This window comes from Chionomys nivalis, chromosome 4, assembly GCF_950005125.1.
Source record: "Chionomys nivalis chromosome 4, mChiNiv1.1, whole genome shotgun sequence".
In the NCBI taxonomy this organism is placed as follows: domain Eukaryota; kingdom Metazoa; phylum Chordata; class Mammalia; order Rodentia; family Cricetidae; genus Chionomys; species Chionomys nivalis.
The window spans coordinates 119329419-119344931 of record NC_080089.1 but is presented as its reverse complement, the minus strand read 5'-3'; the positions used below and the strand labels follow the sequence as shown (position 1 = coordinate 119344931).

Genomic DNA, 15513 nt, shown 5'->3' with positions numbered 1-15513 from the left:
GACAGAGTTCACAGCCCACAGCATCCTGACAGCAAGTGCTTGCTGGCTTAGCTGTGCTCTTTCAGGGACGGAACAAAAATTGGAATTCAGGTTCAGGGTGTGAGGGTCAGGGAGGTAAGTCAGGCGTCATGTTCCAGCAGGCCTGGCCTCTTCCCTTAGGGCCTCACTACTTCTTTACCTACCTTCCTTCTCCAAGGGCGTAGATGAGGGTGAGGGTCAACTCTGGGAGGTCACTGGCCTCAGCCGTGGAACTGAGGCCTTAGTCTTGGGCCTGTCCTGCCCTCAGCTGTCCTGTCCAGGGGAGCACCCCCACCCCCACCCCGTTCACTGCTGGTCATCTCAGATTCCACTTTCTGAACTCCACGGCCAGGACATGAGCCTTTGGCCGCCCACGAAGCAAGCAGCTGTTTTCTGCTTGTGTTTCCTCACTGGCCTATCCTCCAATCTCTCATGAGCTCTGAGTGTGACTGATTCCCACTCAGAAGTACTTCCACTCATGATCCTGAAGCAGCACCAGGCTTCTGCAGAAGGTGCCCTAGTGGAGTGGAGAGCCCAATACAGCTCCCCATACTGTTGTCTCGAGTCACAGGAACAGTCTTGGCACAAGGCTAAAGGCTTTCTCTGATCTCATCTACAAACCTGACTGCTAGCAGATGGTCAGGAGGGCTTATTCCCTAGGGAAACAGGCGCACCTTCTACAAGATCCCAAGGCTACCCTGGGTAAAGCCTTCTTCCTACTCAGACCAGGTTCCTAGGCCAATGCTGACTTCAAGTGCTGCTGTGACTCTCTGGATTCAGTTCCACAAAAAGAAAGAAACATTCCCTAACTGTACCCATATTCCCAGAGAGGTGGACACCCTGATTCAGTATAAAGTACTATAATAGCGGCCAGGCTCCTGATTCATGTGTACCTTCACAACATCATACAGTTGTTTTTCTTCATTCACTTAGTATCCCAGGAGGCTTCAGACACACCATCTTCCTGCCTAAGCTCCCCAAAGCTGGGATTATAGGTACGCACCACCACACTGGGCTGACATTGCACAGATTGATATTTTTCTATTGTTGAAATACTTGATGGCCAAAAATATAAGAAAATACAAAATCATAAACAGAAGGAAAGACCTTCATCAAATGATTTGGGGGCTGGAGAGATAGCTCAGTACTTAAAAGAACTTGCTGCTCTTGTAGTGGACTCGGGCTCACTTCCCAGCACCCACATAAGGTGGCCCACACCTCCTGTAACTCCAGTTCCAGGGGGTCCAATGTCCTCTTCTGGCTTCTGAAGCCACCTGCATGTATACGGTATACACACACACACACAAGATGGCACACACACATATACACAAATAAAAAATCTAAAATTATGGTGATGCGTGCCGAAATCCCAGTACTCAGGAGGATGACACAGGAAGGAAGATCTGTCAGTTCCAGGACAACTTGGGCCAGAGTTAGGCTGAATCAAAAGGTCAGGATCACATTGTCTAGGGTATCTTACTTTTAGTTGTGAGAAAATTCCATGTCACAATTTAAGACCCTGTCTTTAGCTGACTGCCTTCTCTTCCACTGACTGGACGCTCATATTTGTAAGGACTGTTCTCTGAAGGAATGTATTCTTGCTGGGTGAGGAATGCCTGGGCAACGGACCCACCTCAGTGTTCTGGTCTTGGGAATCAGTTTCCCTTTCTTTGGCAGATGCCCACTCTGGTAGCATCCATGTAGGGCACCATTTTTTTCTTGTTCACAAATTCTCTTTACTGACTTCTCCAGAGAAATAGCCTTCACCCACTTGGAGCCCGAATCTCCCAGGAGCTAGAAGCCTTTATGTTAGACCTACAGGACCAAGCCAGGCTCTTGGCTTCTCACCAGCCAACCACGTGCCCCGACAGAGTAGGCACCACTACAGTGTTTTCCCAGACTTTGAGACTGACTAGTTTCCCTTGAGGGGACCCTGCCAGACTGCTGGGAAGGCTGACATTTATCATGTTGTCATGCATCAATCAAGACAGGCGTTTAGGTGAGGGCCCGGTGACACAGCAGGATAGCATGAAGAAGCCAGATGTGAGTTTACACCCTGCCTCTTCTGTGTATTAGCTTTGAAACCTAGGCAAATTACTAAGTTTCTCAGCTTGCTGTGTTTTTGTTCTGTTTTGTTTCATCTTCATGAGAATAATTCCTACCCTCTAGGGCTCTGTAGAATCTGAGATAATGAGTTTCTGACTCAGATCACACCACACCCCAAGCACTCACCCACAGGGAACAATTTTCTGCCCAATTGTTCCATCATATCTACCGTCCCCTAGGAAGTACCAATGAGTTCATGTTTTCAAGTTTCATCTTCTTGGAGAGAATGTTCTCCAACGCCCAGTGTGTCGGTCCAGAAGGCTACAGACTTTACTGGCCCAGTGCTTAGGGCAGAGAACGCCCAACTGAAGGACAGCCTACCCCTAGTTCATCAAGGCCACCGAGCTCATTCCTGGAGAATACAAAACAACCAAAGCCCTCACCCTATCTTCACGTACTCCTGTGTGTCATGGGACAGTCACCTGTGTCAGCTTGGGGATCCTCTTAACATAACTCTCCAGAATTGAGGCTCTGCCTTCCTCTCTGGTCCAAATCTCTCCCACCTTTACCTCCTAGCAGTACTGGGCCAAACTCATCCCGGGTAAGATGAAAAAATGAAGGAGAAAGGACTGGGTAGAAAATATGGCTCAGAAACATTCATTAATCCAGTGTTCTCAAACTTTGGTGGTAGGATCATTGGTAGTTTTTCTTTGCGGCAGAGTCTAATGTAGCTAAAGATAGCGTCAAACCCATGGTCCTTCTGCCTCTCCCATGCTGGGATCACAGGTGTGCTGCCACAGTTCCTCTGGTAGAGCTGCTTTGCTTTTTTGTGTTGGAGATGGAACCTAGGGCCTGGCCATGCTAGGCTCACACTCTACCCCTGAGCTATACCCTCAGCAGACTCACTTGTAAAAAATTCTAAATCCCTTATGATGGCTACAATTAAACTACAATTTCTAGGCATGGACAACCGGCACAGTGTCAAGCTCAAGATCCTGTGCATGAGCCTCTCTTGCTCATGGGCCTGGATGAGCCCGGCCTAGATGGAGGTCAAGGTGACAGACCATAGGCATTCCAGGGAGGCGGCACAGAACCAGGGCCTGGAATGGTGGCGGACACTGGTCTGTTCTGGATGAACCCTTAGATCTGGAATACAGGGCTGTTCCGAGATCACAGATATGTCTCACAGTGACATACACTTATGACACTAAAAGTCATCTGAATGGTAGGAGACAATGATAGCCACCTCTGGGTAGCACTGGATTGTAGACACTGAGCTTCTGCATCCTGAAAAGGCTAAGTTCTTCTCTTCTCCCCATGACTAGGCATCGAGCCCTTGCTCAGACCGCGTCTATAAGAGCACTTTATGAATGACTCTCATAACAATCAGTTTTGTCTAATTTACTGGTGAGCTGGCTCCACTCCTGGCCATCTCCTAAACAGCTAAATCAGAGCAGCTTGGACACAGGAGGTGACACCCAGGACGCAACAACTCCTCTCTGGTGAACTTGCTCTTGCTAGTGACATTCTGGGGGCCAAACTGATGGCATCACTATCTGAGGCCCATGTGAGTCATCTGGGGTTCAAACCCCTGCTGGGCTGTGATGGGGCCCTGGCAGGGATCAGCAGCTCAGAACACAGTTTTGCTCACCACAGAGCACACTCCACACACGGAAACAGGGACAATGATACGGTCCTTCTGTTCCGGTTCAGAAGTAAAGTGAAACCCTATCCCAGAGCATGGACCTCAGACTCAGAAGAGGCCACCTGGCTGGAGGGGAAGAGACCTATGCGACACCTACGTGAAAAGTGCTGGAGACACGTAGAACAATTTCTAGAGATGCCAGTGTCCACGTCCAGTCCACAAGTGAGACCCTGAACATATATCGAAGGGTTGTGTCTGTCCTGGGAGTCAAAAGTCCAGCCAGCACCACCTGGACTCCTGTGCAGCTCCTGAGCCTGCTTGGCCCCTTTAGTCTGTGTGACTCCTCAGAAGAGCCTGAGACACACAGAGCTGCGTGCAGACGCTCCTAGCTGTCTGCCAGCCTTGCCCTTCTCCTTGTTCCCACCCAGCAGTATCTCAGGTAGTTCCACACCCTGTGTGGCAGTCCTGCTGACTCCAGTCTGTCCCGGAACAAGGCCAATGGCCCAGATGTTTGTCTTTTCTCTTCTCCTAAGCTAACATCCTTTCCTTGATCTGGGCAGAGAAGGCGAGTCCTTGAGGCCCTGGTCACTCCTGCACCAGGAAATTGATGAGGGCAGTCCTAGGGGAGAGGAAGGACTTCTTGATGCTTCTCCCCTGCAACAGCCGGGTGCCCAGCTCACTCTGGAGAACAAACTCGTGGACTTTGCCCTGGTCCTGGGCAACTTGTTGGGGCACAGAGATCTTGCCATAGGCCTTGTTGTTGATCTGAGAAGGAAAAGAGCAGAGAGAGTGAGGAGAGTCCACAGGGAGGCGGCTGTCAGGGTGCTCCGACTCCTAAGCTAAGGACTCTTCCTAAACATGGGCTTCCTAAGTCCACGTCTGGCGCAGGTACAGTGTGGCAAGGCTTGCTGGCAGCCTTCAGGGACTTGCTGCTTCTCAGTCTCCAGGGTGGGCGTGATGCTGGCACTTTCCACAATACACGTTCATTTTGTTTATGCATTTCCTTATTGTGTGCTTTTCTGTCTGTCTGGGCTTTACGCTCCTTGAGGATAGGAACCCTCTTGTCCCACTAGATATTTTGTTCTTGTTGAGACAAAGTCGTATCATGTATCCCTGGCTAGCATCCAACTTACTGTGGTCCTCCTGCCTCAGAATATCAGAGTAAACCACTGTGCCTGGCTTTTGTTTGATTTTGCATCCTTATGACCCAGCACTATGCCTGGCCTAGAGTCAGGACTGGATGTGGGTGAGCTGCTTCCTTAACTAAGAATGATGTAGCCTCCGATAAAACAAGGAAATCCACATTTGGACGAACATGACCTAGTTCCACTGCACCTATCTTCCAGACGATCAGGTAAAAAGCCTGTCCTGGTCTCCTCACCTTCTGCCACTTAAGCCATTAACAGATGTCCCTAAAACTGTCTCACATTAAACACATCGAATCTGCATAGAGAGGAACCTACAGGGATCTAGTTTTGACATTAAAGGTTTACAGGAAAAACAAAACAAAACAAACTACTCTTTCTGGGCCTGGTGGCACAGGCCTGTAATTCCAGATACCTTGGAGGCTGAGGCAAGAGGGTCAAGCTCAAGGTCAGTCTGGGCAATTTACTGAGATCCTGTCTTAAAGTAAAACATAAGAAGAGGTTGAGGGGGCTGGAGAGATGGCTCAGAGGTTAAGAGCATTGCCTGCTCTTCCAAAGGTCCTGAGCTCAATTCCCAGCAACCACATGGTGGCTCACAACCATCTGTAATGGGGTCTGGTGCCCTCTTCTGGCCTGCAGGCATACACACAGACAGAATATTGTATATATAATAAATAAATAAATATTAAAAAAAAACAAAAAGAAGAGGTTGGGGCCGGGCAGTGGTGGCACACACCTTTAAATCCCAGCACTCAGGAGGCAGAAACAGGTGGATCTCTTGAGTTTGAGGCCAGCGTGGTCTACAAGAGCTAGTTCCAGGACAGGCACCTAAGCTACACAGAGAAACCCTGTCTCGAAAAACAAACAAAAAAGAAAGAGAGAGAGAGAGAGAGAGAGAGAGAGAGAGAGAGGGAAAAGAAAGAAAGGAAGGAAGGAAGGAAGGAAGGAAGGAAGGAAGGAAGGAAGGAAGGAACAGAGAAAGAGAGAGAGAGAGAGAGAGAGAGAAAGAGAGAAAGGAAAGAAGAGGGTTGGGAATGCAGCTAAACAAGACACTACTTGCCGAGAATGAATGCCCTGGGCTCTAGGTTCAACCCCAAACCTAAATACAAACTAAAACAAAAATTTGAACCTTGAACTTCCCCTCCTTCATTACCCTTATATATTGAAAATGGTGCAGTTTGCCAAAAATAAAAAATAAAAATAAAATGGGGAAAAGAGTTTTATGTAACTTTACTAAAATATGCTTGACAGAGACATTAATTTTTTTATTTTATTTTACATGAGTGGGTGGTTTGCCTGCATGTTTATCTATGCGCCACATACGTGCCTTGTGCCAGTGGAGGCTGGAAGGGGCAGCAGAGCTCCTGGAACTGTAATAACAGGTAGTGTGAGCCACTACATGGGTGCTGGGAATCAAACTTAGGTCCTCTAGAAGAGCAGGCAGTACTCTTAACCACCGAGTCGTTTCTCCAGCCCTATAGAGGTATTCTTTTTTTTTTTTTTGGTTTTTCGAGACAGGGTTTCTCTGTGGCTTTGGAGCCTGTCCTGGAACTAGCTCTGTAGACCAGGCTGGTCTCCAACTCACAGAGATCCGCCTGCCTCTGCCTCCCGAGTGCTGGGATTAAAGGCGTGCGCCACCATCGCCCAGCTTACAGAGGTAGTCTTTACTGACAGACGTGTGTCACCTTCTATGTATCTCCCCACCCTGCCTCTCAAGCCTACCAGGTACTCCTATGCAGCAGGAAGACACCGGAGTCATTAAGGCAGATCGGACTGGTATTTCCCCTTTCTAAGTCCTTCCAGGCCCCGAGAGTTGAGGTTTGCATGCTTCTGGGATATAGTGAAGGAACAGGGAAGGGAACACAGACTTCTGTGCTGTAGGGCTGGCTTGGGGACTGGGTCGATGGGTCACTGGTAGGAGAGGGACAGTCTGCAGACCACAGTCTAGCACCATGGCTGTAGGAGTCACTTACCAGAACGGCCATCTGAACCATATCAGGCTGCTGAAGGAACTGTGAGTCCACCGTGGGCCAGGCCTGCAGCATCACACCAGTGTCCCAGGCATAGTGGTCACAGAGCTTGCTTGGTACCAGCGCCAGGCCTGCAACACAAGGCACAGAAGGTCAGGCCACTCTGAATACACAGAGGGCTCATGAACAGGGTGCAAGGCTGCCCTTGGCTTCGAGGAAGCTAGGGATGCTATAATGTGACATTTTCCATGAGGCTGGGGACTGGCCACTCCAGTCCTTTTGTGCCTTTTGTTTTGTTGGCTTCTGTCTTGGGTTCTTGTGCCAGCATCAGAGATTACTTGTTAATTTTTAAAACTTTTCCCTATTTGACATTCTTGTGACTTATGGCTGATCAGTGGGGTAGAAGTGAAGACTGCTTAGAGCCTGAGAACCAAGCGGTGCCCTGGTGCCCAGGGAGGAGCTGACCTCTTCCCACAGCTGCTCTGTGACCCCGTGTTCCACGCAGCCTTTCTATAAAAAGCACACAGAGATGTGAAGATGGGTGGACATGGTACTCTGAAATGAGCGGAAAAACAAGACTGCCGATGTTCTGGGGTTACCCCTTTGCTGGGGAAGGAATGTCTTCCCGAGAACTGGCCCCCAAGTACAGGCTGTCTTCGCAGCTTCTCCTGTCACGAGTACCTTGGTCCTTGGTATCAAAATCTTGTCCCCGGTCCTTTTTCACATAGAGTGCACTGGACAAAAGGATGTTCTCAGCCTTCCTGAGAACTCAGCTCTCTTACCCTAGTACATATTCTAGCCTCTGGCTCAGGGTAGGCCACATGAAGGTGGTCAGGTATAAAGCCTCTCAAGGCTTCTTCCAGAGAGTACAGGGGTTTCTCCCTTCTGTCTTTTAGGGCTAGGAATGGACCCCCCTCAGACATGCTAACTATATGCTCCACCTCAAGATCCCCCTTTTCTTTCTTAAAATATTTATTTTTATTTTACACGTATTAGTGTTTTTGCCTTCATGTGTGTCTGTGAGGGTGTCGGACACTCTGGAACTGGAGTCACAGACAGTTGTGAGCTACCATGTGGTTGCTGGAAATTGAACCCAGGTCCTCAGGAGTAGTCAGTGCTCTTAACTGCTGAGCCATCTCTCCAGCCCCCCTTTTTCTTTTAAAAACACTGTTTTACAGGTTTCTACAAGAAGCAGTTATTGCTTTTATACATACATGTGTGTGCATTACAGTTGTGCTGGATGAGCCTGGGCTTTGCACACGCTAGGCAAGTGCTCCACACATACATGTGTGTATGTATGTATTACAGTTGTGCTGGTGATGAACCGGGCGCACATGCTAGGCAAGTGCTCCACCATGCGACACTCACAGCTCTGTAACTGGAAAAGATATTCAAGTACAGAGTTTGTCCTGTACTGTAAAATCAGTTCAAGAATTTTCTTTTGGTTTCTTTGAAAGGTTTCATTCTCCTTCCTATTTAACTTTCAAATTTAGTAGTAATTTTGTTTATAATATAAAAAATTATCTTCAGGGCTGGAGAGATGGCTCAGCAGTTAAGAACATTGCCTGCTCTTCCAAAGGTCCTGAGTTCAATTCCCAGCAACCACATGGTGGCTCACAACCATCTGTAATGAGGTCTGGTGCCCTCTTCTGGCCTGCAGGTATACAAGCAGACAGAATACTGCATACATAATAAATAAAAAATTATCTTCAAAATCACAAACTTTCCAAACTAAGTTTGTTTGCATTGAGCTTCCTTCCCTATTGATTTGTAGGTTTTCCTACAAAATAGTATTATACTGGGATTGGTTTGGTAACATGAACACTGTCCTGAGTCTGACATTAGCATTGTACACACACAGGATCAGCTTTATTCAAACATGTGTTAGTAATCTCTGGCTGTGCCAACCACAAGCTCCCCGTCTTCTCACAGACCAAAACTCACAGTCCTTAGGTGGGCCTGTGTTGGGGACCAGCCACTGATAGCGCTGATATGTTCTACCCCACTGGTCTCTGCCTCGACTCTGGCATATTCATTCATTGCAGCTTTGTAAGTTTTCCTATCTGACACTCAGGTGATCCTGTATTGCCAGGTACTGGCAGGGAAGTGAAGACTCCTTAGAGCCAAAGTACAAGACATGACCTCCTCCTGGTGCCCAGCTGGCCCTGGCTGAGCTGTTGTACTTCTCAATGGTCTTAATGGCCTTTTGGACAATGCAGAGAAGATTCCAACTTCTTCCTCCTCTATAAGTAAGATGGAGGTCACCAAAAGCAGATAATCATGTCTTTATTTGCTGAGTTGGTGGTGGTTTGTCCTGTGACCCAGATGTAATGGGAAGGTTTCCAAAACCTCCGTATGGAAGTCATACAGGATGTCTAGGAGATGAAAGAGTCTTGGATGAAATGTTCTGGACAGAAGCTGTTACACATTCCACTGAAAACACAAGGAAGCCCAGATTTCCTGGTGTAATCAGGATGCTTATTTATAGGTACAGTGCTTCACCAGGCTTTCCCTGGATGATGCGGCTCGGCTGCAGGGGGTGGAGCTCGGGGCCCTGCATATGTGCAAGTTTTTGCCACTTTGCTCTTTTAAGTGAAAATACCCAACATGCGCACGGCAAACACAACACAGCCAAGGTGACAGGTCAAACAGGGAAGGTCTGGGTGCCGAGATAAGCGCCAAGGCTCTGGCATGCAGGGCTGGCATGCAGGGCTATCACGCAGGGCCAGCTGCACCCCTCCCATCCCCACCTCTGGAGAGCTGACCTTCTTGCAGAAAATAAAACTCCCCCATGCCACCGAGAGTACAGGATGCCAGGCTGCCTTGGTGGCCCACAGTGATTACTGGGGGTTCTGAGGGGGTCACAGTTTCTGTGTACGGCAGCCCTCTCCTGTCTCTAATCTCATCTCCCCATCCTGGCCTGAACCTGTGCTGACACTGATTGCAGCGGCCTTGGCAATGTCAAGAAAATGCACAGGAAGCAAGGCCACTTCACACTGACCTTTCCCAGAGACATGAATTTGCTCGCATGCTTTTGGAAGAACAACATCCCCATTGCATCAGAGGCTGGGGTGTGGCTCAGTGGAGGAGCTGGTAGAGCATATACTTAGTGAGCACAAAGATGGACTCGATTTCTAACACCAGAAACTAACAATAAACACACAAAACAACAACAAACCCGAGACAAAAGAATCAGAGGACCTGGTGGAATGGAGACTCGGTGTCTGGACGAACACTTGTGGAAGTGGCTTGGACAACAAAACAGATAAAATCTGAACTTAACTCGTGAGTTCACAATGAAGACAGGTCAGAGATGAGTGGATAAGGCAAAAGTGTTCGTCAAGCAAGCTCGATGATCTGAGTATGGTTGCCCAGAACTAATACAAAAATTGGACACTGATGGAGGAGGGTCATCTTTCTATCTGTTGCTTTCATTGGTTAATTAATAAAGAAACTGCTTGGCCTTTGATAGGACAGAAAATTAGGTGGGTGGAGTAGACAGAACAGAATTCTGGGAGAAAGAAAGCCGAGTCAGGCAGTCGCCATGATTCTCCCACTCCAGACAGATGCAGGTTAAGATCTTTCCTGGTAAGCCAGCTCGTGGTGCTACACAGAATATTAGAAATTGGTTAGATCAATATGTAAGAGCTAGCCAATAAGAGGCTGGAACTAATGGGCCAGGCAGTGTTCAAAAGAATACAGTTTCCGTGTAATTATTTTGGGTAAAGCTAGCCGGGCGGTGGGAAGTGGCCCACCGTTCCTCATCACTACAGGACACAGTAGCCCAAGCATCTATAGTCCAAGATGCTGCTATGGGGACACAGAAGGCAGACACCAGGACATCTCTAGTAGCTCTCGGACCTGCTCACCTGGCTTACAGAGTGGTTAATACCGGTCTCAAAACAAAGTAGAAAGATGACGACCGACACCCAAAGGTTGTCCTGTGACCTTCACATTCATGGCACATACATGCTCACACCTACAACAAAGCATGCATGTACACACACACACACACAGAGTGAGCGGCTGAACCCTCAAGGGACAAAGAGCACTCTGACTAAGACCTTTGCTGAGCTACACAAATAATGAGCAATGAGAGGCTTGGGCAAATGCTCGTCAGTAGTAACTAGTTAAACAAGGACCCTCTTACGTACCTGCCCAGAGCTCTGAGGTTATGTGAGGAGCCATGGGGGCAGCCATCACCAGCAGGGCACACAGAGCATCCTCAAACTCAGGGCTGTGGAGAACCACTCTCTCAGAGGCTTGCTAGGGAAGAGGAAGGGACGTTTAAGACTGGGGTACAAAATAAGCAGGGGCAAGACAGGTCATGAATGAAGTAGAATCTGGAGGCTCAGCAGGTGGGAGAAACATTCTTTATCACCGCTTTGTTTAGGTCAAAGGATTCCTCAGAGTCTCATACTCAGTCCTCACAACTGCCCTTCAAGAGCAGGATTTGTTCCTCATCTGACGGAGGAAGAGGCTAAGCCTCAGCAAGGAGGAAAACTGTTCTGGGAACAAGGTCAGAACTTGTAAGCACCCTGCAAGGTTTCCTGTGTGTTGTGGCCCAGGGGAAAACGCAGAGAACTGTTGCCTAAGGTTTTCCTGGGGAATACCAGGGTGTAGGTTCTCTCTTTCTACAATTATTGACAAGTTCTTCCTTAGTAGGAAAAACTGGAGTTACATGTAGCAAACTGATGAGGGGACTGAAAAGGACGGCTCCTTTATCACTGGGAGTAACAACTCTGCTCCATCTAGGTTAAATAATACAAACATTAACAATGCCACAATGCCAAGGAAACTGCCTGACATGCTCAGGAAATCAGTCAGTAGGGGATTAAGGTTAGAACAGAGAGAGGCCTAAGCCTGGCCCTGGCTTTGCTACTACTCATTCAGACATGGCATCTAACCTCCGGGGCCTCTATGTCCTCTCACAAAAGACTGGAGATTAAAAAAAAAAAAGGCTTTAAGCTAGGAGGCAGAAGCAGGAAGAACATCGTAAGTCAAAGGCCAGCCTGCGCTATGTAGTAAGACCCTGGTCTCAGAAAAGTAAACAACTTTGCTCAGACAACCTTTAAAACCTTGGGGCTGGAGAGATGGCTCAGAGATAGAGCACAGGCCATTTTTCCAGAGGTTCTGAGTTCAACTCCCAGCAACCACATGGCAGCTCATAACCAATTATAATAAGATCTTGCGCCCTCTTCTGGCCTGCAGGCATACATGCAGACAGAACATTGCAGACATAATAAAAAAAATAAATCTTTATCCTTGAAGCAGTAAGTTCCTACCCCAGCACTTCCCCCTCCCTCCTCAGTTACTGAGTGGGGCCCAGGTACTTACCAAGAGGGCACTGCTGAGTCCCATCAGCTGAGAAACTGCAGAATTCAGCGCAAAGTCCTCTGTGAAATGGGTGGTTACCTGTTGGCAAAAAATCGATTTTTACTCACTTTCTTCAGAAATTCTTTTTAGCTTTCCAGAAGAAAACTGAATGATAAAAAGAAGCTAACTGAATATAACAAAAGATACTTATAAATACATTTATTGTCTTGAATATGCCTAGATTTTATGAGCATGAAGACTTTTAAATTCAAAGTCAATGCTGTTTTACTGTTAAGACTGCCTCTCTTTCCACATCTGAGACTGTGTTGCTTCCTACAACAGAGGCTTAAGGAGACAATGCTGGCTGCTTGAGCAGGGGGCAGTTAACAACATAAAGACAACAGTGGATAAAGCAGGTAATGCAGACCACTGTAGGGCGCTCAGCTAGCCCTAGCGGGAGTGAGGCCTGGAACAAGATTCCCCACCACTGCAGAAAAGAAAATGCCACACCTTTGAGATGCCAAGAGTTTCCAGCTGTTGAAACAACTCATCAAAGATCTGACCTACGCTCCAGAGAGAACATGCACGGTATGAGAGCAATAATTTGGCACCAGTCAGATCCCCAGAGTCACATGGATGGAAATAAAGTTGAAGAAATGCCATTAGACAGGCATGTTAGACCCAGAGCCACTCGATCAGGTCACAAAAACAAACAGAAATCCTGCTATGCCATTAATGTCATCTGAGCTACAGTCCAGGCAAGAAGTGGCCTCGGATGACTTCACAGGCTTGAATCAGCCCCCTTTTCTTTTTAATTCAGGGAGGAACCCAGGCGTGATCACGGTCTACCACCAACCTACATCCAACCCTAAATTAACAAGTTAAAAAAAAAAATCAGCCCAAGAAGAATTTGTGTTATCAGATACCCATGAAAAATAACCTCATATTTAGAGAAATTAACCTAAAACAAGTCCTTTGGACACTGTGTACCCAAGTAACCTAGTGGACGAACTCCTGATGAGTTCAGAAAGCTTGGATTCCAGTCTGTGCTCTGTTCCTCGTTAGCTGTAGGATTCTAAGCAAGACATCTGACCTGCCTGGGTCTTAAACTCATCTACAAAACGAGAAGGTATTTTACGGCATTCTGTTTCTTTCATCTCTGCACCCCTGTTAACACAATGTGCCATGTCTCATCAGAGATTGGCTTCATCTGCAGGTCAACTCCAGAGACTCAGGAAATAGGTGGCTTCCTAAGGTCATGGTGGAAGAAGGTGACAGGGTGGGAGGAACAGCCATTCTTTAGAAAGCATCTCTTTCCATCAGGAAGTCTCAGTAAAACAGCAAAAACAGTGGCAGCAATTAATCAAGGCATGGGGTCTATCTCACAAGGAAAGAAGACCCACTGGGCCCTCAGGGTGGGCAGGCTGCGCAGAACACTGGGCCCTCAGGGTGGGCAGGCTGCGCAGAACACTGGTCAAAGGCTCCCTCAGAGCGAGCAGTGACACAGTTACCCAAGGTCTGTGGGTTCTGACCTGAGCTATGACTGCGTTTTTATATTCCCAGAGGCTTCGGGCCTTGGTTTTCTCCTTGTTGTTCAGCAGCTGAGGCTGGGGGACTGACCCAGAGGTCCTGGTCTCAATGAATCGCGTTGTCAGAGACCACAGCCGCTGCTGCCATCTCAGTACTCCAGGGAGAGCATCCGCTGCATTTTGTGGCAATCAAGAAGACAAAGAAAGAGTACTGGTAAGAAGGAAGGAGAAAAGCCCCATGGTCCTTCCAGAATCCTCCCTAACCCTAACCCCTTTTGGTCTCCCTAGTATTCTGAGCAGAGGCATCAGGGCTGCTCAGCAGTTGCCACCTGTCCTGGGGTGGGCATCAGCACCCTGCCTTCTGGTCAGCAAGCTCACTCTGACAGACAGGCCTTGGGGCCAACAGTGCACACAAGACAGTTGCCAATACAGGTAGTAGTGGCAGTGGTTGTGCAACATGCTAGGGAACAGCCTGGTGGTACAGTGTGAGGTCAGCTAAGAACCCCTCACCTTGCCAGAGGTGTGTGTGTCACCGAGTCTAGCGGTTAGACAGTGGTTGCTCTGACCTGGGGAAGCAGAACAGCACACTTGGTGGTCCTGGATCAAGTAAGTGGGGGTACAGATTCCTGAACCCCGTGGCCACTGGGTTGGGTATTCTCAAGAGAGGGGACAGAGTGGGGACAGCTGGAGGCTGTCTCCTATCTGAGAAGCAGACACGGGGACCTGCCCAGTAGAAAGGTGAAAGCTGAGCCAGTGCCTTCACTGCTCTGTGTGTCCTGCCTGTTTCTCCAGGCAGTTTGTCAGGGTGGTATCTGTCACCTCTGTCCAGACCCACTGCCACAAGATGTAGTGAGAAACCAGCCAATCCTGAGATAAAACGGATTCCTTTCACTTCCCACATCCACATCCCCGCAGATCTCAAGGGCAAAATGAAAGCTTTGGAAAGACAAATCTCCCAGGGGAAGTGAAGCTAGCAGGGAGTGGCTGATGTTACACGTGATCCCAGGATCCAGGCTTCATGTTGGTGAGGGAGGAGGACTCTGTTCTAGAAAAAACTTTCAGGAAGTGTGGAAAGAAGAGTTGCTTCTGCAGCTCAGCAGGCCTAGGTAAGAGCAGGGGGGTCAGTCTTCAAGGAAACAGTTGTCCAGAGACCACGTTGTAATCAGCACAGAGCCTGCACTGGGCCCCACTGCCAGCAAGTGTAGGGGGAGGAGTGGGATTGTGCATATGCAGTGGGAACCCCCTCTCCTCTCCCCCACCTAAGGACCTGAGGGCCCTGAACAATGGAGAGCTAGGGTGGGACAGAAGGCTGGACAAGATGACATCTAGAATTTGTTTCCAGTAAGACATTTTCTTTCTCAGTTCTTTTAGAGTTCAGGGCAGACCACAGAGGAAGCAGCAGCCGAAGGAAGGAGACTCACTCTTTACATCCCACAAGATGTCCTTCTCAGGAGGGGCTGCGAAGAGGATGTAGAGCCGGATTGTGTCAATTCCATACTGAGCCACAATCTCTTCGGGGTCCACCCCATTGTGTTTGGACTTGCTCATCTTCTCCCATGTCACCTCTAACTTCTCTTTTGTTTTTGCACAAACAGGAGCAGGACCTAGAAGCCAAAAGAATACTTAGAACAATGCCCGATTCCGAATGGGTCCTGTACAGGGAGCTCAGGAAAGCAGAGCTGCACTTAGCGTGTCAAGGAAGTGGGCAGCGTGGAGGTCCTATATTCTGAGCTGTGCTTCAAGGCCAAAGGTCCTGGAAGACTCCATGTTCTGAGTTCAAGGCTCTGTTCAGCAATGGACCATCAAATGAGGCTGGACAAGGAGGGATGCCCAAGCAAACACTA

General features: G+C 48.3%; 1 protein-coding gene across 2 annotated transcripts in view; it reads right to left on the bottom strand.

The window, feature by feature from the left end:
* Positions 1-1065: 1065 nt before the first annotated feature.
* Lars2 (leucyl-tRNA synthetase 2, mitochondrial) overlaps positions 1066-15513 on the bottom strand; it is a 97422-nt gene continuing 82974 nt past the window's right edge. For both annotated transcript variants that reach the window (XM_057767147.1, XM_057767146.1), the window contains exons 16-21: positions 15091-15273; positions 13673-13842; positions 12162-12239; positions 10979-11090; positions 6828-6955; positions 1066-4474 (exon numbers count right to left, since the gene is read on the bottom strand). In XM_057767147.1, the coding sequence (XP_057623130.1) occupies positions 4295-4474; positions 6828-6955; positions 10979-11090; positions 12162-12239; positions 13673-13842; positions 15091-15273 (851 nt within the window). In that variant the 3' untranslated portion in view covers positions 1066-4294. The remainder of the gene's footprint in view (positions 4475-6827; positions 6956-10978; positions 11091-12161; positions 12240-13672; positions 13843-15090; positions 15274-15513) is intronic.